General features: G+C 59.1%; 1 protein-coding gene and 2 long non-coding RNA genes across 5 annotated transcripts; 2 read left to right on the top strand and 1 right to left on the bottom strand.

Moving 5' to 3' along the window:
- Positions 1 to 66: 66 nt before the first annotated feature.
- Positions 67 to 13882, bottom strand: LOC117198628 (uncharacterized). Of its 3 annotated transcripts, none has more exons than XR_007479530.1 (3): positions 13704 to 13882; positions 11946 to 12854; positions 67 to 198 (listed from the first exon to the last, which is right to left on the bottom strand). It is a non-coding gene; the product is annotated as an uncharacterized LOC117198628 (long non-coding RNA). The 3 variants fall into 3 exon arrangements; XR_004479840.2 differs by having other exon boundaries at positions 13720 to 13882; XR_007479531.1 differs by lacking the exon at positions 67 to 198 and adding an exon at positions 8124 to 9680 and having other exon boundaries at positions 13720 to 13882.
- LOC117198627 (uncharacterized) lies at positions 3507 to 7299 on the top strand. Its single transcript, XR_004479839.2, has 3 exons — positions 3507 to 4166; positions 4558 to 4657; positions 4888 to 7299. It is a non-coding gene; the product is annotated as an uncharacterized LOC117198627 (long non-coding RNA).
- Positions 13883 to 15945: 2063 nt separating the features above from the next.
- On the top strand, positions 15946 to 21178 carry LOC125965532 (nascent polypeptide-associated complex subunit alpha, muscle-specific form-like). The gene is made up of 2 exons (XM_049715527.1): positions 15946 to 18421; positions 18832 to 21178. Exons 1-2 carry the CDS (start codon positions 17888 to 17890, stop codon positions 18877 to 18879), a joined length of 582 nt encoding a protein of 193 aa, XP_049571484.1. The 5' UTR covers positions 15946 to 17887; the 3' UTR covers positions 18880 to 21178.
- Positions 21179 to 23130: the final 1952 nt, after the last annotated feature.

The following is a 23130-nucleotide window of genomic DNA, read 5'->3' as shown; positions in this document are numbered from 1 at the left end:
TTGACGCGAAGGCTGTGCGGGGATACCGGGGCCGGGGTGCCCCTCTGCACTGGGAGCCCGGCGTACCTGCTGCGAGGCCCCGTCGGAGCAGAGGGGACGGCCGTGGAAAGAACCGTGGTTCCTGTGCGCTGTCCTGTCTGCCCCTCACGCTCTGTTATCCCGGGCAGCATTCCCCTCCTGCAGCTTCCGTTTCTGCATCTGTGACATGGGGATAAGAAGGCCTGTCTCACAGGGATGTTCGTAAGGGTTAGCGGAGAGCAGGTGTGGCTGGCTGGCACGTGGTGGTGGAGCGACGGTGACCACAGGCATTATTTTTAGGGACCGGAATAGTGCTCGGCACGTAGTAGGCCCTCGGAAGGTAGGATGCGGGGACTGATGTTCATAATCATGGATGTGATGAGCTGAAAGTGGGGACAGGTCCGAATAAAGCCCGGGGCCCTGGGGGGCTGAGGGCCAGGCCGCGCTCCCCCTCCACTGCCCACCTTCTTTCTCAGGAGGGCACCGAGGGCACCAGCTCCAACACACTCATGACTGGGGGGCCAGCGGCCAGGCTCCCCGGATCCAGGGCTGTCAGCTGGTGTGGGCACAGCCAGCGACCTGGACTCTGGGGCCCGCGGGGCTGCCAGGGCGCTCTTGCAGGCTCCTCGCCGTGCCCGGCCCGGCTGCCACCCCACAGCTCTCACAGAAGCCTGTTAGGTGGGGAGGGAAGCCAGCGGGGCATTCCGAGCCGGGGAGGTGTGGGGGGGCCAGACAGGGAGGAACTGGTCCTCAGATCCAGAGCTGGGTTCCCCATCGGCAGCGTTGACGGGCTGCGTCTAAGACGGCACGGCGGCAGCCTGCGTTGGCTCCGTGTGGTGACTCGGTAGAGGGGGCAGCACAGGAGGCCTGGCGCCCGTTGCAGGGCAGCTGGTGGACCGTGGAGGCTGGGGGAACCTCCGCTGCTCTGACCCCGTCTCCCTGCCCCCCTCCCCAGAAGCACCGCAAGGCCGGGGTCTTCCTAACCTTCCAGGAGCACCTGTGTTCACACGCGTGTATGCACGTCACCCCTAGTTTGGGAGCGTGAATGTCTAGCTCATTTCCCACGCTAACACCTGGTCTTGGGCTCATTCCACGTCAGGTGGGAGAGCTGCGAACGTTCTGGATACGCGGCAATCGATTTACCCAGTCCCCTTGGGAGGGACCTTGGTTCCTAATACGTTTTGCAACAACAAACAGTGCAGCAACCCAAATCCTTACAAATAACTCACACAGGTGGGATTGCTGGAGCACAGCCTTCACTCGTGAGTTAATTAGTCTCGCAGTCTTCCGCGAGACTAATCGCCGTCCTCCAGTACGTGTTCTCCTTTCCTTCCGCTGTCACAGGACACGTGACTTGTAGCTGGATACACAGCTGCCTGGAACAAAGACTCCATTTTCCAGCCTTCCTTGCAGGGCCTGGCCAGTGGGATGTCAGTGTGTGTGCACCTTCCTTGAAGAGAAAGGATCGGCTCTTCTTTCTTGCAAACTGGGATGTGGTTGCAATGGCTGGAGTTGTAGCAGCCATCTTGAATCATCGGGGGATCTTGGAGTGGGAGCCTCTCATGGCAGAGCGTCAAGGTAGAAGCAGACGAGGTCCCCGACACTAGTGCACCCCTAACAGCCCTGGACTTCCTCCTTTGGATGACCTGTTGGATGTGAGAGAGAGGTAAACCTCTGTCTTTCTTAAACCACTTTGGATTTTTCTCTCACTCATAATCGAACCTAATCTGAACCGACACACCCTTCCAAGAGGCTGTACCAGTTTTGACCCCCATGAGCACAGCCTCACCGGTGCCATGTGCTGTTCAAATTCTCGGTGGTTCCACAAGTCCGTGCTCATGTCTGTTCTCCTGGAACCGCACCCCGTGTGCCGCGTCTGGGTGGGAACAGACCTCATGCCGACGAGTGGCCAGGATGTGGGGCGCTCTGGATGACGAGTCCACCATATTGGCTCCACGTTCCAATCTTACGGCCTCCTGCTGTTCACAGCCCATGGACCTTGACATCATGCCTCTCTGACCCTGTTTCCTCATCAGTGACACAGGGCTGTGGGTGACCGGTGGCCACATGATATTCATCTTCCCTCCCTCAGTAACTGCGTCAGGACGCTTGGAGGGTCAGTGAAGCACCAGATAGAAGGTGACATTCCTGCCCCTTTACGTTCACTCAGGTGACTAAGTCCTGGTCATTGGGATGTTAGCAGGAGTGTGAGACTTCTTCAGCACAGGCTGCTTAAAGGGAGCTGACTGAGCTCGGAGATGTGCTCCTTTGTCCTCCTGCCTTCTCCTTCCTGCTTCCGGGAATGCAGACGTGATGACTGACTCCAGCAGCCAGCCTGGGTGATGAGGCGACTTCGGGAAGCTAGTCAACAAGGATGGTCAAACAGAAAGACAAAACAAGCCCTGTCCCCAATGACGATGGCGCTGCCACACCAGCACAGCGCTACTACACGATAGAACAGAATTCTCATACACGGAAGACTACCCTGTTTACGGCAATCCCGATCCTAAGGGAAACACGTGAAAATCCGAAAGTGTCCCCCAAGGTGTCACATGAGGGAGACAGGATATTTCCAGACACCAATTTGTGACTTTTCCTTCCTGAGCCCACCCTTCTCCCTCCCCATCAGAGGGAGTTTGGGCCTGGGCTCACTTGTTGAGGGAGCCTGCGGCTGGTGGACGACCTCTGACTTTGTTTCCAGATGCCTTGGGCTACAGAGGCAGCAGGGGCTTGTGGGAAGACACAGGTGGGATTCCCTTTGGAGTGAGGTCCTTCCGTCCCCGAGCCCTGGGGACCAGGCACGGGTGAGGCCCGGCTGCAGATAAGATGGCCCCCCTGTGGGTTTAGGGCCCAGAGCGCTCAGCTGCTGCAGAGGGTCCCGCAGCCCGGGTGTGGCTCTGACACTGCAGCTCTGAAACCTGCAGGTCCTGTGGCCAGGAGCCCTGGAGGTGACAGGGCGACCAGGACCACGGTGTATGTGTCTGCTCCGCTGCTGTAATGGATCCCATGGGCGCAGGGAGGGGCGTGAACCACAGACATCTGCTGCTTACAGTTGTAGAGGCTGGACCTCCAAGATCGAGGGCTGGCTTTTCCCAAGGCTTCTGTCCTGGGCGTGCTGGCCGTGTCCCCTGTGTGTGCACATCCCTGGGGTCCCTGCGCCCACAAGGACACAGTCAGATTGGATTACGGCCCACCCTGATGGCCCCATTTACATTTAACAACTCCTTAAACGCCCCCGTTTCCACATACGGTCACATCCCGAGGTCCTGTGTTCTGGACCCCACACTGACACAATGCCCCCTTTACAGACGCAGCAGCAGAGGGACAGAGGTCACACGGCCACCAGAGGCGGATGCCATCTGACCTCAGGCCTCCAGCCCTGGGCCTGCTGCCCAGGCTCACAGACGCACCTCCCTCAGGAGACGGGCTCCGAGCCTTGCTGCTGGGGCCATCAGACCAAGGCGAGGAGGCTGTGTAGCCAGGCCAGGCCAGGCCAGTCCGGGGGGCGGTGCAGAGGACACCCGGCGGGCTGCCTGGGGGTAGAGGGAGCCCCTGGTGTTTGTGGCAGCGCTGGGTCCGTTCGGCCGTGCGCCGCCCCAGCGGCTCCTGGTGCAGCTCCGCTGTTCCCCACCTGTGACCCTGGCAGGCCCCTCGCGGGCGGATCCCCCAGTGGAACGTGCTGCTGCCGTGCCTCCTTGGCCTCCACGCAGCCCCCAGGCCCACCCCGTGCAGGGCCTGGCACCGAGCAGCTCCCTTCCAGGCAGGACCTCCCGGGGTGCCGGAGCCGCCTGCGGGGAGCGGCCCGTGTCATCGGCCCCGGGAGCAGGGGCTGCGCGGGGCGCCCGAGCGTGGCCAGCGTTTTATTTCTCATATTGTTTGCAGGTGGTGACTCAGCTGAATCATTCAGCAAATCAAGACCCAATCACCACCCACCGTGAAGAGCGTTTAAAGCTGGGCTGCTCTCAGGAGGCCCCCGGACGCAGCATCAGTTCCACTTGGCCGGGGTCGAATCGGGAAGATTGGAGAGCGGCCCTGAAGACACGGTCCTCCTGGGGCCGGGCCTGCCCGGGACGGGGGCCGAGGGCTGCCCCGAGTTGGTCTGCCTGGCATGGGTGGTAGCACCCCCCCGGAGTCATCCAACAGCCCCGGTGAGGGTGGCCTTCCGGAACATTCCTGCTCTTCCCCTTCCAAACTCTGGCTCTCATCCTCCTCATAAACACAGGGGGCCCATGGGCGGGAAGAGGTGGGGGAGGGGAGCCAGGGCTGCCACTGTCCCCTGTGCCTGGGGAGCTTCCCACAGGCTGCGCTGAATGACCGCCGTGTGCCCTGGTGGCCGCCGTGCCGCGAGGGAGGCTGAACGCGGCAGGGTTTCCTCTTCTTTTCTGAGCTGGTACGTGCTGCCCCCAGTAGATCAGTGAGAAAGAAAGAAAAGGGGGGTCAGGGAGGCAGCTGGCGGTCTCCGCCACGTACCCCGGGACACAAAGACCATGGGTAGCTGGTGACGCACCGCCAGCTCGTCTCTTTTCCATTTCCCCACAGTCCCTGGATGGTGTTTTGAAAACAACTTTATGAATTGAGCATCACGGATACAGCGAAAGCCCCCGTGTCGCCTCCCTCCTGACTCTGCCCCAACCCCCAGGTAACCACTTTCCCGCCATCTTGAACTTCGTGTTTATCCCCGCGGCACACGTATGTGTGTCCGCAGACAATGTGCTTTGAGTCAATCAACCGGCTTCATTCTGAGCTCTTCTTCCCCGACTTGATTTTTTTCACTCAGTTTTGTGTGGGGGACTTCTCCTACGTCGATACTTCCTACAGCACTCCGCTGTGTAAACAGAGCATCGTCCACTTGTCAATTCTGTCTTTCAGGTTGTCTCCAAACCGTGGAAGCGAGCGGCAACCCGATGCACACCCCACCTCTGACTGGTTCCCACGTGCCCTCGAGGGGCTCTCGGGCGGATCCAGAGGACGGAGCTGCTGGGGTTACGGGCGTCCGCGTCTGCAGCTCCAAACTTCTCCTGATGGTCGATGGTGGCGATCAGGGCACAGGCCAGGGGCTCTCACACTGGGGTCCTCACCCCTCAGGGCTTCTGAGACCCTTCTAGGGGTCCCTGAGGTCAAAGCCATCTTCGTAGGAGTGTGAGATGTTCCAGCCTTTCTCATCCTCTCACGAGTGCACCGTAGAATTTTCCAGACCAGCGTGTGGTAATGTCATAGCTCTGATGGCCAAAGGCACGTGTGCTTTGGTTGTGATTGAAATTAAACTTTGAGTATATAATTTCGAATATGTAAATGTTGGTAGACCAAACTCCAAGCCACAAAAGCTCTTCGAGGCCCTCAATGGTTTTGAGTGTAAAGAAGTCCTGAGACCAAACAGCTCAGGACGTGGGACAGACCCACGGCCTGGACCCCAGGGCGGGGTCCAGGATGTGGGACAGACCCACGGCCTGGACCCCAGGGCGGGGCCCGACGGGGCTGTGGCAGCTGCGTGGCTCCTCCCCACTTCCTGGGGCGCCGGTGGCACAGTGATAGCACGCGTGGCTGCCGGAGATGTGCTGACCGGCCCTGCTCGGGGGGCCCCCAGAGGACGTTCGTGCGCCTGGAATTCTCGGCACTTCTCAGAACAGCCGCAGCCTGACCCCTCGGCCGCTGGGGGGCGCTGAAGGCGTGTCACAGACCTGACCTCTCTGATCCTGTCCCGCTGGGCACACCGAGCGTCTGAGCAGGGAATCCTTCTCGAGGCTTGGGGCGGGGCGGGGGGTGCAGAGGCAGGAAGTCAGGGAGCCTGGTGCTGGTCAGACTCTGCTCCCAAGAGCGACCTTTACCCGCCGAGTCTCAGGTGCAGACGCACGGAAAAGGAACACAGGACTTCTTTCCCTGGACCATCTGAGAGCCACGGGCGACACGACGCCCAGCGGCACGGACGCTTTTTTGTGTATTTCCCTCAAACGGACACTCCTCCTGCGTGACCACTACGCCAGCACTCGTGTCAGGAAAGCACATGGATACGACAGCACCGTCCAAGCCTCAGACCCCACACACGCTTTGCCGATGGTCCCCGTCATGTCCTTTATGGCAAAAGAATCTAGTTCAGGACCCCAGGCTGCCAGGTTGCTGCCGCTGTGAGGAACCTCTTCTCCTCATCCATTTGTTATTTATTTATATTTATTTATTATTCAGAGGAAAACAGGGACCCTTTTGAAAGGGGGCACAATCATAATTACACAGGGACCCTAGGTATAAAGCAGGACTTTCCCCCAGAAAACTGGGAGGTGGGCTCACCTGTGACATGCCCCTCCCCAACGCCAGCTGGCGCCCTGCTAAGGAGAGCACGCTGCCGCCCCTGCAAAGGGCACCCCTGCCCCCCAGCTCCAGAAGCCAGGCCTTGACGGGCCTCCTGACACCGCCCGCCCCTCACCTCCACAACCGTCCCGTCACCAGGTCCCGTGCATTCTACTTCCAGCTATGGCGTCGTCCACGCGACCACCGCACCCCTCCCATCCCCTCTGCAGGCTGAAGCCAGAGGCTCTTTGAAAATGCAGCTCCGATTCTGTCCCTCTGTGCCCTCCCCGTCCCCGCCCCCAGCTCCCAGAGGCCCCGCCCTCCTCACCTGCCTTCCCTGGAGCCTACCTCCCTGGCTGGGCTCCAGCACCCTGGTCTGTGGGCCCCTGTGACTCTGAGCTTCCCAGCGCTAACCTGCCAGACACGGACGGAAGGAGATGGCTCGTGGCTCTGAATGTTTATGGTTACTGAGTCATCTTGTTTTACAGCCATTGAGTTAAATTCATCAGGAATTGTATGGGCTATTATTTTGGCTCCAGCTGTGAACTCTAATTCAGCTTGGCGACGTGGCCTGGGAACTTCCCACCCGACACCAGAATCAGCGGCCGCCACGCGCTCGCCCTTCTCGCTGCCCCTCCCGCTGGGGCTCACCCGCCAGCAACATCAACAACCCAAAGCCCTGGTCCGGGAAACAAAGTCTCAGTCAGGCGCTGTGTTTAGCCCTCACAGGCATGACACCTGATATATGGGTGTAAAAGACCCAGCTCGGGCTTCCCTGGTGGCACAGTGGTTAAGAATCCTCCTGCGTGGGAAGCAGCCGCATAGCACAGGGAGATCAGCTCGGTGCTTTGTGACCGCCTGGAGGGGTGGGATAGGGAGGGTGGGAGGGAGATGCAAGAGGGAGGAGATATGGGGATATATGTATATGTATAACTGATTCACTTTGTTGTAAAGCAGAAACTAACACACCATTGTAAAGCAATTATACTCCAATAAAGATGTTAAAAAAAAAAGAAAGAATTCTCCTGCCAATGCAGGGGACACGGGTTCGAGCCCTGGTCCGGGAAGATCCCACATGCTGCGGAGCAACTAAGCCCATGCGCCATGACTACTGAGCCTGTGCTCTAGAGCCCGCGAGCCACAACTACTGAGCCCGCGTGCCTAGAGCCCGTGCTCCACAACAAGAGAAGCCACCGCAATGAGAAGCCCGCGCACCTCAGTGAAGAGTAGCCCCCTCTTGCCACAACTAGAGAAAGCCCGCATGCAGCAACAAAGACGCAACACAACCAAAGATAAATAAATAAATTGAAAAAAAAAAAAAGACCCAGCTCAGGATTCATTTACATATTTGAAAACGTTTTATTTGGAATTTTAGTGCACATTCAGTACTGTCATCTTTCTTTATTTAGGCTGCACTCAGGTGTCTGCAGAAGAGCCATGTCTGTAGCTCCTGCCCCATGCACCAGGCTGCTGGAAGGTCCTGCACCTCCAGTGGCCCCCTTAATCCTTGAGACATTGAATTCCCCAGGGGCTATTATTGTCCCTATTTTACAGACGATAAAACTGAGGCTCAGAGGTTTGGTGACCTGGCCAAGCTCCTGCCACTGGACAGTGGTGGAGCTGTGGTTCTCATCCAGGCAATGGGGCTCGGGCTGTGCTTTCCACCACTGTATGATGCTGCCTCTCCTTCACGCACTGCCTTTGTAGGGCTGAATCTACTTGTGATGGTATGTGGTGACTGCGATCTCTGTTGGGGGCCCTGACACAAGGCCCTGTCCTTGGTAAGTGGTCACTATGTATTGGTTGAATGAACGAAATGATCCCTTAAGTGATCAAAATACCCTCATCCTAAGTTCCCTCTCGCGGAATGAAGGGATGTGAGCAGAGCACTGATAGACGGTGGATGCTCAGAGGGCAGAGATGGGCCATCCTCGGCCAACCTTGCCAGTGGGAGCCAGGGAAGGCTGCCCTGAGGAGGTGACATTGGGTAAGTTTTGCAGGATGAGTAGGAGTTCACTGGAGCACAGACATCCAGCCTGAGAGCACCTGGGGCTGGGAGCATCGCCTGTGGTGGAGGTTCGGGCTCAGCTTCAAAGAACCTCCCTTCATTGCAGGTGCCTCTGTCTCCACACGGGAGGCTGGCCCGAGAGCACACAGCAAACCAGAACAAAGGGACAGATGGAGATTCCGGACGACTTCTTTCAATGCTCGCATCCACATGGGCCCGAGGTCCTGGACTTGCATGACATGGGCTTCTCCCCGTGTCGTTAAGGCCAGTCTGGCTGGGTGTCTGACCCTGGTTACCGGAAGGATCCGGGCAGAGGAGAGCTGGCCCAGCTCAGGGGCCAGGGTGAGGTCTGCAGCCCCTCCAGCGCTGAGTCCGGAGGGAAGGGCAGCTGCAGGGGCGGAGACACTGGTGTATTCTCCCAGCTGTCGGGCAGAGGCGGCGGCTCTGAGCGGTTCTGAGACAGGGTGGAGGGCAAGCACACACGCCCAGTGTGCAAAGCCACTGCAGCTGCAGGCATGAGCCTGCGGGCACCGGCCCAGAGACACACAACGGAAACACACACACACATTTCAAAAATGTGCAGCTCTTGAGCTAGAAATTCCACTTCTGGGAAGCTGCCCGAAGGACAGAATGAAGGGTGTGGGCCGAGACTCAGCTTCAGGGAGTTTCCCTGCAGCGCAGCTCACAAGCTGGCAGCACTCTGGATTCCAACGTGGCAGGAGAGCACGATGGGCTCAGCCCTCGGACCAAATGCAGGCGGATCCCTTCCTCGGGAAGAGCAGCCTTGTTTACCGTCACGTGAAGAAAAGGCCGCAGCTTGAGAACAGTCTAAACGCTCTGAGCCCATTTGTGTAAAGCGAGTGAGGACCAGTAAGGAAGCAGGGCTGTGGGGCTTTCCGTCCCTGCAGGAAGCGAGTGACGCTTTGTGGGTGAGAAAAACAAACCCGAATTGGAAGATGAACATGGCGTCTGCACACACCTACCCTCCCGTGTGCGACCATGAGCTGTGAATAAAGACTGAGGTCACAGCGTTGCCTTAATGGCAGGCAGCTGGGGCAGCCGTGGTGTCCGGCGGGGACACTGCTGCCACTGTGACCAGGGAGGGCCCCCAGGTACACCGGGTGAGGAACAGACTCCACGATACAGTAAGTGGGAAAAAAAGCAGAACAGTGTTTATGGTGCGTGATCATTTTGTATAAACCAGTTTTCGCGCACGCAGGAACGTAAACCATCTCTGGGAGGACCTGCAGGACACACCGCGGCCCATGTCTGGGGCGGGGACAGGTGTCCGGGATCAGGGTGGAAAAGTGAGGCTCGTGGAAGCTGCAAACCCGTCCACACCTTGAATCAAAACGTTATTTGCATGTGCTCCCTGTTCGAAAGCATGACGGAAACATTAAGGAAAAAGGAAGCACACACGTCTCAGGTTAGCACACAGCAGGGGCGTCCGAACACGTTAGCACGAGCACCTGCTCATGGCGATGCCTGAGCAGCGCCCGCCGGGCCCACACGTGCTCTCCGTGCCAGGCTCAGCTCGGGTGGGGCCAGGCGGGCGGGCAGCAGGGAGCAGTGGCCACCCAGGGCTCTGCCTCTCCAGTTCCCTCCGGCTGAGCTGCCAATTTTCTGCTAGGCTGGCCCGGCGGCTGCAGAGCCGCTTCTGTTAACCAACTGCACCGAAGAGCAGAGCAATTAGGCAATTACACTGTTTTAAATGGAATTCAGAGCCCTGATGTCTCTCTGGGAGGGTGGCCTCGTGGCCTCACCTCTGCCCTGCATGGTGGGCAGGGGAGCAGGGGATGAAAGGGCAGGGCCGGCGACAGACCCCAGAGACAGACCCTCAGACCCGCGGCCCCTCCCGGCTCGTCCCCGCACACGGGAGCCGGTAGGTCCTGCACTCAACCACGCACTCATGTATCGAATGAACACCCAGCACGTACGTGCCAGGCACCGTCCCAGGCACTGGGATCCACAAAGTCCTCATCCTCCGGAGCCAGGGGACACAGATAACAAAGAAATAAGCGAGACAATTCCAGGATGAAACAGGAAGATGGGAAAGGGAACGGGTGGGGAAGAGGGCCAGCCAGAGTGCTCAGGCCTCCCCAAGGAGGTCACATTCCTGCCCTGAAGCTGGGGCTGGGAAGATGCAGACACACAGCTTTCCAGAGGGCGGGAACAGTAAGTGAGAAGGCCCCGAGGTATGCCCAGTCTCGGCTACTTCAGGCAAGACCAGAGGTTAACACGGCCAAAGCAGGCAGCAAAGAGGAGGGACGGGCTGGAGCCTGCCTGTGGGCTGGCAGCATCCCGTGAAGCTCAGAGCGCTCGTGTGGAAGGCGCGTGTTATCCACGTCGGAGCTGGGAGGGAAGGGGAGTCACCCAAAACTGTGACCAGGACCGCGCAGCCTGAAGCCTGGCGCCAGGTGCTCTGGCCTCCACGTGCCTTGCGGCTTCCCTGACAGAGGAGCAGGTGGCCCCCAGGGCGGAGGAGCTTTTTTTTTTGCGGTACAGGGGCCTCTCACTGTTGTGGCCTCTCCCGCTGCGGACGGAGCACAGGCTCCGGACGCACAGGCTCAGCGGCCACGGCTCACGGGCCCAGCCGCTCCGCGGCATGTGGGATCCTCCCGGACCGGGGCACGAACCCGCGTCCCCCGCATCGGCAGGTGGACTCTCAACCACTGCGCCACCAGGGAAGCCCGGAGGAGCTTTTTAACGGCACCAACTGGCCATGGAATCCCCTCCTTGTAAGGTGGTGAGCTTCCTGTCCTGGAAAGTAGGGCAACCCGTTGAGAGGTTTCTACAGAGGGAACTCCAGTTCTGAGCAGGGTGGGACCGCGTCTGTTTTCCACCCGGCCTGGGGGCGTCTTGGGGACTCGATGGACAGCATGCCCGCCAGCGTGTGATGCCAGGCAAGGCCCTGACCTCGCGAGGCCCTGACCTCTCCAGGCCTCCGTCTCCTCAGCTATAAAAGGGAGGCAGTGGCACTTGCTCAGCACGTGCAAACCCTAGAAGAGAGCCCAGCTCGAGGCACAGCCCGCGCTGGGGAGCCGCTGAATTACTTCAGCAGCCCGTGGGCTCCCATCACTTGTTCTCCTCCTTTTTTTTCACTTGAAAACTTCGAAACACGTATATGGTAAAAAGAAAGAAAGAAAATACTAATCCCCCCATCCAAATGGATCAGCGGTGAAGGTGTCTCCCTCCAGCCCTGGCCGAGCTCCTCCCAGAGGCCACCGCGGCAGCATCCTGTGGGGAGGGGCTGTCCTTCCAAAGCAGCTCCACACATCAGGGAACGTGCCTTTCCCTCACGAGCCGTAGCGTCCTGTACACGCTCTCCTGTGCTCGGCTTCTTTCCCTCGCTCCAACAAAGCCATATGCACTGACTTGAGAGTTTTAAACTTCTGACTGGAATATACATCCTCACAGGGCTTCAAAGGTGCAATGCTCAACACTGAGTACCCTCTCTCCTCCCTGCACCTGACCGCCACTGCCCAAACGGCTACACACCTGCTCGGTTTCTTAGGGATCCTTCTAGTGTTTCTTTACACAAGTACAAACACATACCAACAGGCCTCTTACTCCCACACCCAGTTCTGCACGTCGGTTTTTTCCCTTAATGTCTACTGGCACGTAGATTTCCCCTTACCTGCCAGGACTCTCCTCGTTGCCGTTAACAGCTCCGTACTGTTCCCCTGGGGGCGTCCGAGGCAGCGTTTCTATACGGCTCCTGGGTGGGTTGTGATTTCACCATCACAAACACAGCAGCAGTGGCCCTCCTGATGTAACCTTGGCAACATGGTACCCGGCTGTGCCTGCAGGGGCCAGGGTTGGCGTGGGTTGCTGGGCCGGGGGAAAGCCTGCTGGACAAACAACGTCCCCTCCCGAGGGTGCGTGCTGTGTGCTCCCACCAGCGACACGGCAGGGACCTGTTTCCCATGGCGTCGCCAAGTCGGTGTGTGCACACCTGATGGAGGTGCGTACTGGTGGGAAGCAGGGTATCTCTGGGTCCTTTGTTTCCGTTTCTCTTATCACACGTGAAGTCAGGCATTTGTCACATTGGTTCAGGGCCTTTGAGTTTCCTTTTTTAAAAACCATCTATTAATGTTTTCTCCCCATTTTTTATTGGGTTGTCTCTTCTTGATTTCTAGGACCTCTTCATATATTGGTTAAATGAGACCAGACTATGGCCTGTGGGCTAAATCAGGCCCACTGGCTTATTATGTTTTTAATAAATAAAATTCCCCTGGAGCACAGCTGAGTAGAGCCTGTGGCCTGGAAGCGGACAGTATCTACCACGTGGCTCCTTACAGGGAAAGTATGCTGATTCCCATATAAGACTTCTGTGATGTGAGTTGCAAACACTTCCGCCAGTTTGACATTTATCTTTTGACTTTTTTTTTCCTTTTGCTTTAAGTGCATTTTAAACGTTTAGCTGTCCGGACATCTTTCCATAGGCTAAAAGCTGCTTGACTTTGGAGGGTCCTTGCTTCTCAAAATGCACGATCTTTACGTACCAGACTCTGCAGTTCAGCGTCACTTGTGTTTCGCTCCAGAGCTAAGAGAAAATGAACGAAAAAGGCAGATTTAGACGAAAACTGTCTAGAAATTGTTGGAGAATTTAGCACTTGCACTCTTCCGGCAGGGGGTTTAACGGTCTGAGAGATGAAGTCTCTAAGGCAGGTGCGGGTACGATGACCCCTTTTTACAGACGAGGAAACTGAGGCTCAGAGGTTGTGCAACCTGCAGGCCTGCGTGGACAGCACCGCCACTCCCACTGGGTGACCCGCGCCCGCCCCGCTGGGAACGAGACCCAGGGCAGGAGAGGCTGTCCGAGGGGACAGGGCGCGCCTCCTCCTCGCGCTCGCCTCGCAGCCCGGCGTGGGTCTCACGTCCTGCGCCCCCCGCGGCCCCGCAACCCTCCCGGCGCAGAGCGGCGCGATGCTTGGCGCGGCCGGCAGGGGGAGGTGTCGCACCGGCCACGGCGCGCTCGGTCTGTCCGCTCGCTCCGCCACGGGGCTGCGGGGCTGCAGCTGACGGGGCAGAGCCGGGCCCAGGCCCGCGGACCCTCCGCTCGGACCCCGCGGGTCGGGCAGGCGCGCTGCTGCCCCGGTGCACCGGCACCGCCCTGCTGCGCCCTCGGCACCCCGGCCTGTGTCCGCACCCCGGTCCCCACCTGGTATCCCACCCAGGCCCCAGCCTGTGCCCCACCCCGACCCCACCTCGCGCCCACATCCCCAGACCCCAGCCCGTTCCCTCCACCGGCCCCCAGGCCTTCCCTCCGGCTTCATCTTCTTGCCGGGAGCTGTGGGCTTGGAGTCAGAGCCAGGGCAGGGCGGGGCCGGCCGCGGGCCTCGCAGTGAAATAGCCCCCCCGCCCCCCACCGCTGAGCTGCCTTGGAACCCACCGGGGGCTCCTGTCACCTTAAAATAGAATCCCGATGCGGTGGCTTGCAGACCTGCAGAGGCCCTGCCCGGCTGACGTCACCTCCTCCGCCGACTTCTCCTGAGGTCCGCACATCTCTCTTCCGCCTTCTTGCCGTTTCCAGCAGTCTCAAAGCTCCCTGCGCAGGCACTACCTGCCCTCCCCCCATGACCTTCCCGGGACTCACGCCCCCCACCCCGCCCCACCCCCCTTTCTAACGTACCTTCCTCAGGACGCTTCTCCGCACCGGATCTCCAGTAGCCCCAATTCCTACCTGCCTGTTTCTGCTTTGCGTGCCCCCTCCCGCAATACACACCCCCTAGGAGACCTGGGGCAGCCCCTCCCAGTCTCAGTCTCCACTGGCCGGCTCTCCACAGCGGACCAGGGTGCGTGGCACATGGCACAGACTCAGTAAGTCAGGGGTCAAGGTGACCTCAAGCTGGGACTCTGCTGCTCAGGCAAGTAGACACTGGATCAGGTGGCCTGGGGCCCAGCCTTCTCTGGACACTGGCCATGACCTTGGCCTGAGCCCTTGGGGAGGGGGACACAGGTCAGCTCAGGACGAGGGCTTACTGTGTGCTGTGCGCTTTCCTCAACCCGCCTGACGGCGTCTCATAATAACCCCGTGAATTATGGCCCCATTTTATGGATGGGGAAACTGAGTCTCGGAGCGGCTAAGCCAGCTGCCCAAGGTCACACAGGGAGAAGCAGAGGTGGCTGAGTTTGAATCCAGAGACGAACTGCTTCTCTCCTGAGACAGCAGGTGCGTGAGCTAGGAGGGGCCTCACAGGGCCTCACAACGACCACCCCAGGGAGCAGCCGGGCACACTGAGGCTGCCGCCGTCGCACAGGTAAACACGGGCAGGCTGGGGCTCGGGGCCAGGGCTTCTGGGAACGGACGCACACCTTTACAGCGCCCCTCCCGGGCTCTGGGAACAGCTAGCTGAGTGGCTCTCAGGGCCCCCTCAGGGTTGGCCCCCTCTGGGGTCTCTGGCTGTAGGGCCTCTGGATCCATGTCTTGGAAGCCTGGGGGTGGGATTCTGGGGCAGGAAAGTGAGCAGACAGCGGTGGGATCACGGGGGCGGGGGCTGAGGTGGTGATTCCCTCAGAGAATCCCTAGCGTACATGCCCCTCGTCAGCGGAGCAGCCAGTGGGCCCAACCACAGGCGGCCTAGGGCGGCAACCTCAGATGCTGCATGGCAGGGGGCGGGGGGGGAGGGGCAGAGACGAGGGACAAGGCCAAGTGTGACGCAGGCGGGCTGGGGCGGGGCCCGACCAGAGCCTCTCCCCTCTCCCACCTGAAGGGGGACAGGCTGGGCCAGAGGGTGTGAGAGGGCTGGGAGGGCTGTGCACAGTCGTGGGAGAGGGTCACAGCAGGCCCTACCCTCCACGCTCCCAGCGCACTCCGCACAAAGTCCAGACACTTCCGCCGCAGTGACCAGGCCCTACCCGAGGGTGGGCGCGCTGCCTCTGGGCCGGGCTTTATCTTGTTCACCCCAGGGTCCCCAGAGCCGAGCTGGGTGCACTCGGCTGCACTGCAGGTTCTCAGTGAGTGAATGAATGAGTGAGTGAGTGGATGGGCGCGGTGGCTGGGGATGGTGGCCGCTCTCCTTCCCTGGGGATCCAATTAGTGGGAAGTCCCTGCGTGGCAGTGTAAGAGCTGGCTGGCCTCCCCAGCAGCCGAGGTCCATCTGCAGGCTTTGTTCAAAGATACTGAACTTCGCTGCTCAGCTGTACCACCGTGGTGGGCTCAGCTCTCCCACGGCTGCAGCCCCGTCCTGCCAGGTGCTGCTGGGCCCTGCAAGGAGAAGTGTGGATTTAGGACCGGCTGGGCTGACAGACCCTGGGGTTCAGCCCTTCCCTGGAGGCTCAGAGAGGGCAGGGGACCTGCCCACAGTCACACAGTGAGGCTGGGACCAGGGCTGCATGAAGAGAGGGGCGGGGACAGGCTCAAAAGGCAGCTGGAGTGGCCCCTGACCAGCCTTGTCAGTGGCGGGGAGTGAGGGGGCCCGAGGCAGCGACACTGAACGTAGACCTGAAGGACGAGGGGGACCACGGACAGTGCGGCAAAGATCCGGAGGAGAGTGGGAGCAGAGAGCCTTGGGGAAGGGCAGCCAGTCTGTGAGGCTGCTGTGTCATGGGGAGGGAGCTTGGGCACGAGGCCGCGGGGCCTAGGAGGCCTGGACCGCCGGGCTGAGGACGTGGGCTTGGTCCCGAGGCCCCAGCAGCCACTGAAGGACTGAGATTTGCCCCTTGGCAGCCTTGTGGATGGAGGGGGCAGAGGATGGGGAAGAGCGGTCCTGGCCTGAGCTAGGGCAGGAGGGGGCTCAGTCTGTCACCCCCCCGAGAGGACAGACGTCCCTGTGCCCTGCCACCTAGACCCCCAGCCCCCCTTCCCCGTCACCCTGGTCTGTGTCTCAGGGCCCCAGGGTCGTGTGCATGGCGAGGAGGAGGGACAGCTGCGTGGTCTAGTGGTCTGTTACCCCCGTTGCGTCCTGTAGCTTAATTAATGCTGCAGTGAACTTCTTTGTTTCTCTCCCCACTCCTCCTGTGCTGAAAACAGAAGGAAAACGAAAGTATGACTGAGCGAATGAATGAGGAAATTCAGGAAGCCTAGGACCAGTGGGGTCTCCCCAGCTCTCCCCTCCCCTCCTCCCCACACCCGGTCTCCAAAGAAACCCCGGCCCCTCCCCCTGCAGCCTCCCTCTGCTCTGAACTGCCCCTCCCTCTCCACTGGGCTGTTGACACACCCTGCTCCTGCCTCTGCTCCCCTGGCAGCCAGAGGGCTCAGACCCACACCCGCCGCACTCCCCTTCCTCAGAGGAAAAGCCCACGCCATCTGTCCCCGTACTCTCACTTCAGCCACACGTAGCCCTCTCCCACTCAGCCCCAGAACGTGCCAGGCCAGCCTTGCCCCGGGGCCTTCGCACCTGCTGTTCCCCATGCCTGGATGCTGTTCCCCGGGGCCCCCGTCGGCCCCTTTGCTTCCCTTGAGTCTCCTCCCTGAAGTTCAGAGACGCCTTCCCCGGCCCCCGTCTGTCATACTCTGTCCCCTCTACCTCGTGGTTTTACGTGTTTGCTCCCGTCGCCGGGTGGATAAACAGATGCTGTGTCCCTCCCGCCTGTGCGTGGAGCTGAGGCCCGAGCGCGGCGGTGGCCCTGTGCCCGCGCCCTGCCCCCACGTGCGGTGTGTCTCCCTCGGCCGCGGCCAAGTTGGGGTGGTTTAGGCGAGCGTTTTGCCTCGGCGTTGGAAGGAGAGGCTGTGCTGGGACGGTGGCCTTGGTGACAGCCGCTGTCCCTGAGTGCAGGAGGGGCCTGTCACAATATTTGTTTAACAGGCCGGCCTGCTGAGCCAGGCTGCAAACACAGCGCTGCTAAGGGGGGCAGCCTCCTGCCGCCGGGCTCCCTCGCGGCGCTGGGGGCACGGTGCCCAGGATCCAGCATCTGTCTGGCTGCCCTGGGGCGGGCCGCCCGTGACCCTCGCGGCCCCCGCCTCCCCGCCCCCTTCCAGCCCAGGCCCCCTCTGCTCCAGCGCCCACAGCCGTCTGCTTGAGCCCCTGGAAAGGCTCCCCTTGACCCTGGCTCCCTAAGGCGCTGGGGTGGGCCCAGCACTCTCAGCTTCTGAAGGCCTCAGTGGGGACGTCCTGCCGCACAGGCCCCTTGGGACTCGGCCAGGCCCTGGGCCACCAGGCTGCCTGCCTCTCACCGCAGGACAAGAAGGGGAGGACCTGCTCTGGACGGGGCTTCTGTGGGCGGGGGGTGAGGGGAGGGGACAGGGAGGCGCGAGGCCAGCCATTTGTTTATTTGAAAGTCTCTTTCTTGTCTGTCTGCCTGTGTGTCCCTCTGTCCGGGCATCCCTGGTGAGCCAGACCCTGTGCTGGCATCTGGACACAGACGGGGCGCTCGGAGAAACCCATTTCACAGGTGGGGCTGCTGAGGCCCACCGAGACCACCCAGCGCTCGCCCAGCCTGCACCCACGCTGCTCCTGTGGGGAGGGGGGCCTCCACATCTGCACCCCCTGCTCTGCTCTGCCCCCCTGAACCCATCCCCTGATCGGCAGCCCCCTGGGCACGAGCGGCGGCCCCAGCGCCCCCGCCTGGCACGACTCCCCCACCTGGCACTCCTGCAGCCACAGTTTAGCACTTAGTGATACGCTCTGCTCACCAATGATCCTCGACTTGCGTGGGCTCCCGGAGGGAGGCGGCGCTCTCAGCCGCCGGCACAGCCCCCGCGAGGCCGGCCTCCTGCCGCCTGGGCCGGGGCCCACGCCCGCAGCCTGGAGCCCACGGTGTCCCACTGGTGGCCACGGGCACAGGACCGAGGCAGCCCATCCACTCCCTTTACAAGTGTTCATCTGCCCCGCACCCCGTCCCTGCCCCCCTGCGGCCCCCGGGGAGCGGGCTGAGACCGTCTGCAGCCAGCGGCAGGCCAACCGCCCCCAGTTCTTCCTGAGCACTCTCACCCCCAAAGCCTGCAGCCAAGCCAGTGGCGGCGCCTTCCGACCCTGCCCCAGACGCACGCAGAATCGCCCCCGCCAGCTCCACGCCGTCCCCCGAGTCCAAGCGGCCTCCCTCCCACTGGATGACGGGGCTCCTCCTGGGACCACCCCCCCGCACCCCCAGGCCCCCAGCAGTCCATCCTCCACCCACAGCCGGAGGAAGCACAACGTCCCTCCCAAACTCTGCTCCACACGGCGAAAGGTAACGGGACAGAACCTGCCACCCACCCACACTCCACGCTCGGGGCAGAGGCCGGGGGCAGGGGGCTCCGGGACGGGTGGAGGAGGGCAGACCGTTCACCTCTGATGGCTAGACTGGGGAAGGGCCTGCGGGATCTGGGGAAAGACTCAGCTCTGGGCTCCACGGTGCCCCACCGGCCTGGTCCGACCACTGACTGTGCCACTGGGTCGGGACACCCGGGAAGGTTCAGGACGAAGCCCTGAACCTTCATCCTCACCTGGGGGTCCCAAGGCCCAGGGCACAAGGGAGCCTACATGGGGGGCAGCTGTTTGTTCAGGGCCGCCGGGAGGAGGTGGGGCTGGCCGCGGGCCCGCGGCATCCTCCGGCAGGGCAGCCCCTAGCCCCTGACTTCCCGCTCCTTCTGGCGACAGAAGCTCTACACGGAGGCCTCTTCGTCCTTGCTGCTCCCTTGCTCTTGACCTCCATCTTCTCCTGCTTCCGCCCCATCACCTGGACATCTCGGCTCTGCCCTCCTCAGGCTCCCCTTTGCCTCTGAGACGAGGTCCCAGCCCACAGTCAAGGCCCTCAGTGACCCGTCTGCCCTGCCTCTCCCCGGCCACTCCATCCCCCGCCCCTGTGGAATCCTACACTGCTTGAAAACCAGCTAAAACCTGACAGCAGAGGGTCCCGGCAGACAGGACCTTAACCAGTGCTCAAGGTCAACACGCCTGTGTCTCAGGACCCCTGACGTGAGGTGATGGGGTCGCCCGTCTCTGGGTCTTCTGTCTGCAAACCCACAACTCGGTGGAATTGCGAGAAAGTGACAGACAAACGCAAGCTGAGGGACGGACGTCCTACAGAGTAACCGGGCCGCGCTCTTCCAGAGGGTCAGCAGGCCCTGAGGGACTCGTGGAGGACGAGCCCGGAGGGACCAGGAGGCCAGGTGGGGTCCTGGACGGGACCCCGGGCCAGAAGGAGGACGCGGTGGGAGACATGGAGAATCTTCAGTCAGCAGTGTCCACCGACCTCATTTCTTAGCCACGATCAACGCGCCCGGTCACGTAGCGCGTTCGGGAAGCTCCTAGCTTTGTGCCTCCTTGTTCAAACTCAAGTTATTCCAAAAGGAAAAGTTTAGAAATTCCAGCTGCTTAAAAATTCGTTGCTGTGGTTCTCACTGTAGCATAATACGTGCTCAGTGAAATAACTCAAATCAGCAGAGACTCGAGGTGCCGTCGGCACCGCCTGCCCCGGGAGAAGCCCTTGCGTTTCCGCACCTGAGCATAGATTACTGCCATTCCTCTGTTTCATCACAGATGTAAGCACGCTCTGTCCCGCCAGAGCTAAGGGTCGCGGAGAAACTGGTTTGCTGGGAACACAGAAGTGGTGGCCCTGCGGGGAGAGGCCTGGCACGGGGGGACGGCAGGGGGCAGGCAGGAAGGACTCCAAGACCCCCGGCCCCACGCCCCAGCATTTCCAGGTCAGCAAGGGGTCCGCCATCCAACCCGTTGCCTGAGCTGGAATCCTAGAGCCCGCACGAGGCCTGCTCCTCCCTCGTCTGCCCCACCCGAGCCCAGGCACAGGAACCCACACCGGCTGTGTAGCTGGACCTTTAGGGTAGGTCTGATGGTGACAAATTCTTTCAGTTTTCTTTCTTCTGAGAATGTCTTGATTTCTTTTTCATTCCTGAAGGATATTTTCACTGGATATAAGATTCCGGGTTGACATTTCTTTCAGCACTTGAAGAATGTCTGCCATTTCCTTTTGGTCTCCATGGTTTCTGATGAGAAATCTGCTTTCAATCACATTGTTTTCCCCTTATTCTTAAGATGTCATTTCTCTTACTGCTTTTGAGATTTTTTCTTTGTCTTTAGTTTTCAGAAGTTGCAATATGCTACGTCTCAGCATAGATTTCATTTGGTTTATCCTTTTTGGGGTTTTCTCAGCTTCCTGAATCTGTAGATTCATGTCTTTTGCCAAATTTGAGAATTTTTAAGCCAGTGTTTCTTTAAAAACTTTTCCAGTCCCACCCTCATCTTTTTTTTCTTCCTGAGATTCTGGATCACACAAATGCTAGATTTTTTTTTTTTTTAATAGTTTCTTAGGTCCTTTAGGTTCTGCTCATTTTTAAAGTCTGTTTTAAAGTCTGTTGTTCAGATCGAGTCATTTTTATTGTTTTATCTTTAAGTTCACTGATTTATTCCTCTGTCCCCTCCCCTTTGATGTTGAGCCCACCTGTTGAGTTTTAAATTTTGATTATTGCATTTTTAGTTCTAAAATTTCCACTTGAAAAATAAATAAATAAATAAATAAATAAATAAATAAATTTTCCATTTGGCTCTTCCTGACATATTCTATTTCCTTGCTGAGACTTTCTATTATTTCATTTGTTCCAACTGTGTTCATTGTTGAAGGAGTTTCATAATGGCTGCTTTAAAACCTTTGGTAGGGACTTCCCTGATGGTGCAGTGGTTAAGAATCCGCCTGCCAATGCAGGGGACACGGGTTTGATCCTGGGTCCAGGAAGATCCCACATGCTGTGGAGCAACTAAGCCCGTGCGCCACAACTACTGAGCCTGCACTCTAGCGCCTGTGAGCCACAACTACTGAGCCCATGTGCCACGACTACTGAAGCCCATGTGCCTAGAGCCCATGCTCTGCAACAAGAGAAGCCACCGCAATGAGAAGCCCGCGCAGCACAACAAAGAGTAGCCCCCGCTTGCCACAACTAGAGAAAGCCCGCGTGCAGCAACAAAGACCCAACACAGCCATAAATAAATAAATAAATCTTTGGTAGATAGTACTAACTTCTATATCCTCTGGGGTTGGTTTCTGTAGATTGCTTTTTCTCATTCAAGTTGAGATCTTTCTGGATATTGGTATGAAGAGTGGTTTGCAATTGAAACCTGGATTTTTGGGGGTTATGGTATGAGATTCTGGGCCTTATTTAAACCTCTGTCTTATCTGGCTTCCTCTGACACTGTTCTGGTGGGGGAGAGGGGACACCGCCTCATCACTGCCCAGTTGGGGTGGAAGTGCAGGTTCCCCACTAGCCCTCCTCTAACACTGGGGGTGGAGGGGTTTCTCATTACTGCTGGGAGAGGTGAGATTTCCAGCTCCCCACCAGATCCCACTGATGTGGCCCTTGCTGGGAGGGATGCCTCATTACTGCCACCTCATGGCCTCCTCCAGATAGCAGGGTGGGTGCCTGTGGTTGCTGGACTATGGTGGTGAAAGTCTCCACTCCCAGGTGGCCTCTGATGCCCCCCAGTGAGGGGGTCTTGACCATCCCAGGGAAAGGGAGCCTGTACCTCAAAGCAAATAGAACACAATGAGTTAATTAAGGAGTTAATTTAGAATTAAGACTTTCTGGGACTTCCCTGGTAGTCCAGTGGGTGAGACTCCATGCTCCCAATACAGGGGCACAGGTTCAGCCCCTGGTTGGGGAACTATATCCCACATTCATGCTGCAGCTAAAAGTCCACATGCTGCAACTATGAAGTTCACATGCCACAACCAAGAAGCCCGCATACCACAACTAAGAAGCCTGCATGCTGCAACTAAAGATCCTGCATGCCGCAACTAAGACCTGATGCAGCCTAAATAAATAAACAAATATTAAGAAAAAAAAGAATTAAGACTTTCTAAAGGTCCAGGCTCTGCAGTTTTAAGGGATTTTTTTCCCCTGTGAAATAGAACCATTACATAAAATAAGACTCTGTTTGAGATGGGCTCACTTAGGATTTCATTCTCATTCCACATGTGCAAACACTGAGGTGCTGGGAGGTAAGAGATTTGCTGCAGCAGAGCCAGCAAGCATCCAGCTCTGGGTACATGTGATGACTCTGCAGTGGCTCACTATCCTGTGGTCCAAGGTGGCTGCTCCAGCTCCAGCCATCACATCTGTATTCCAGCCAGTGGGAAGGCGAAAGCATGCCCCTTCTTTTTAAGAACACAATTCAGAGTTGCACACATCATTTCTGCTCACACTTCGCTGGCCAGCATTTAGGCACATGGCCACACCTAGCTGCAGGGAGTGCTGGGAAATGCAGCTTTTATTCTGGGAGACCCTGTATCCAGCTAGAAGTCTAGAGTTCTGTCTCCATGCGAGAGGCTTGAGAATGGATATTGGGGGACAATGAGCAGTTTCTGCTTCATCTTCTAATAAATATGACGAGTACAGCCCTTGCCCTGTGCCGTGAACCCACCTTGCGCAGGCACACAGAGCACCTGCTCCCAGCGAGCCTGCCGTGGGCCCCACGGATGTACACATACGTCTAAGGCCAAACAGAGCGTAAGAGCCAGACCAGGGGAAAAGTAACACAACCCTGGGCAAAGGAGCTGCCACCAGCGCCCGAGGCAACTCCCAGGGGCTCAGCCCTCAGTGTCTACCTTCCACGCTCCCTGGCTCTGGGGGTGGGGGTGGGGAAGTAGGTCTGAAGCCTGTCCGGGCTGCACAGGACAGCGGGCCCCGCAAAACCACCTACTCGAGGTCACGTGGTTTGCTGGCTCACGGGTGAGACCCCTTAGTTCATGCTCCTTCTCGTGCCCCTGGCTACCGCCCAGGGCCCATCTGAGGCAGACGCACTGCCAGGGGATGGGCCTGCAGCTGGATTCACAGCCCCCTGCACGTTGCTCCTGAGTCAGACAAGGTCTGCGCTGCTCCTGGGCCCCAGACGGCCCGCCCCCTCTGCCCTCCTCCCCTCCTGGCTCAGCCCGCCCCAGCCTGTGGC

Source organism: Orcinus orca, chromosome 10 (assembly GCF_937001465.1).
Source record: "Orcinus orca chromosome 10, mOrcOrc1.1, whole genome shotgun sequence".
In the NCBI taxonomy this organism is placed as follows: domain Eukaryota; kingdom Metazoa; phylum Chordata; class Mammalia; order Artiodactyla; family Delphinidae; genus Orcinus; species Orcinus orca.
The sequence above is the reverse complement of the archived record's forward strand: the minus strand, read 5'-3'. Positions and strand labels throughout refer to the sequence as shown.

Excerpts from the sequence above, each read along its gene's own strand:
- LOC125965532 (XM_049715527.1), top strand. The coding sequence starts at position 17,888 with ATGATCCTCGACTTGCGTGGGCTCCCGGAGGGAGGCGGCGCTCTCAGC. Across the intron at positions 18,422-18,831 it reads TCTGCTCCACACGGCGAAAG|AAGCTCTACACGGAGGCCTC; the intron begins GTAACGGGACAG and ends TTCTGGCGACAG.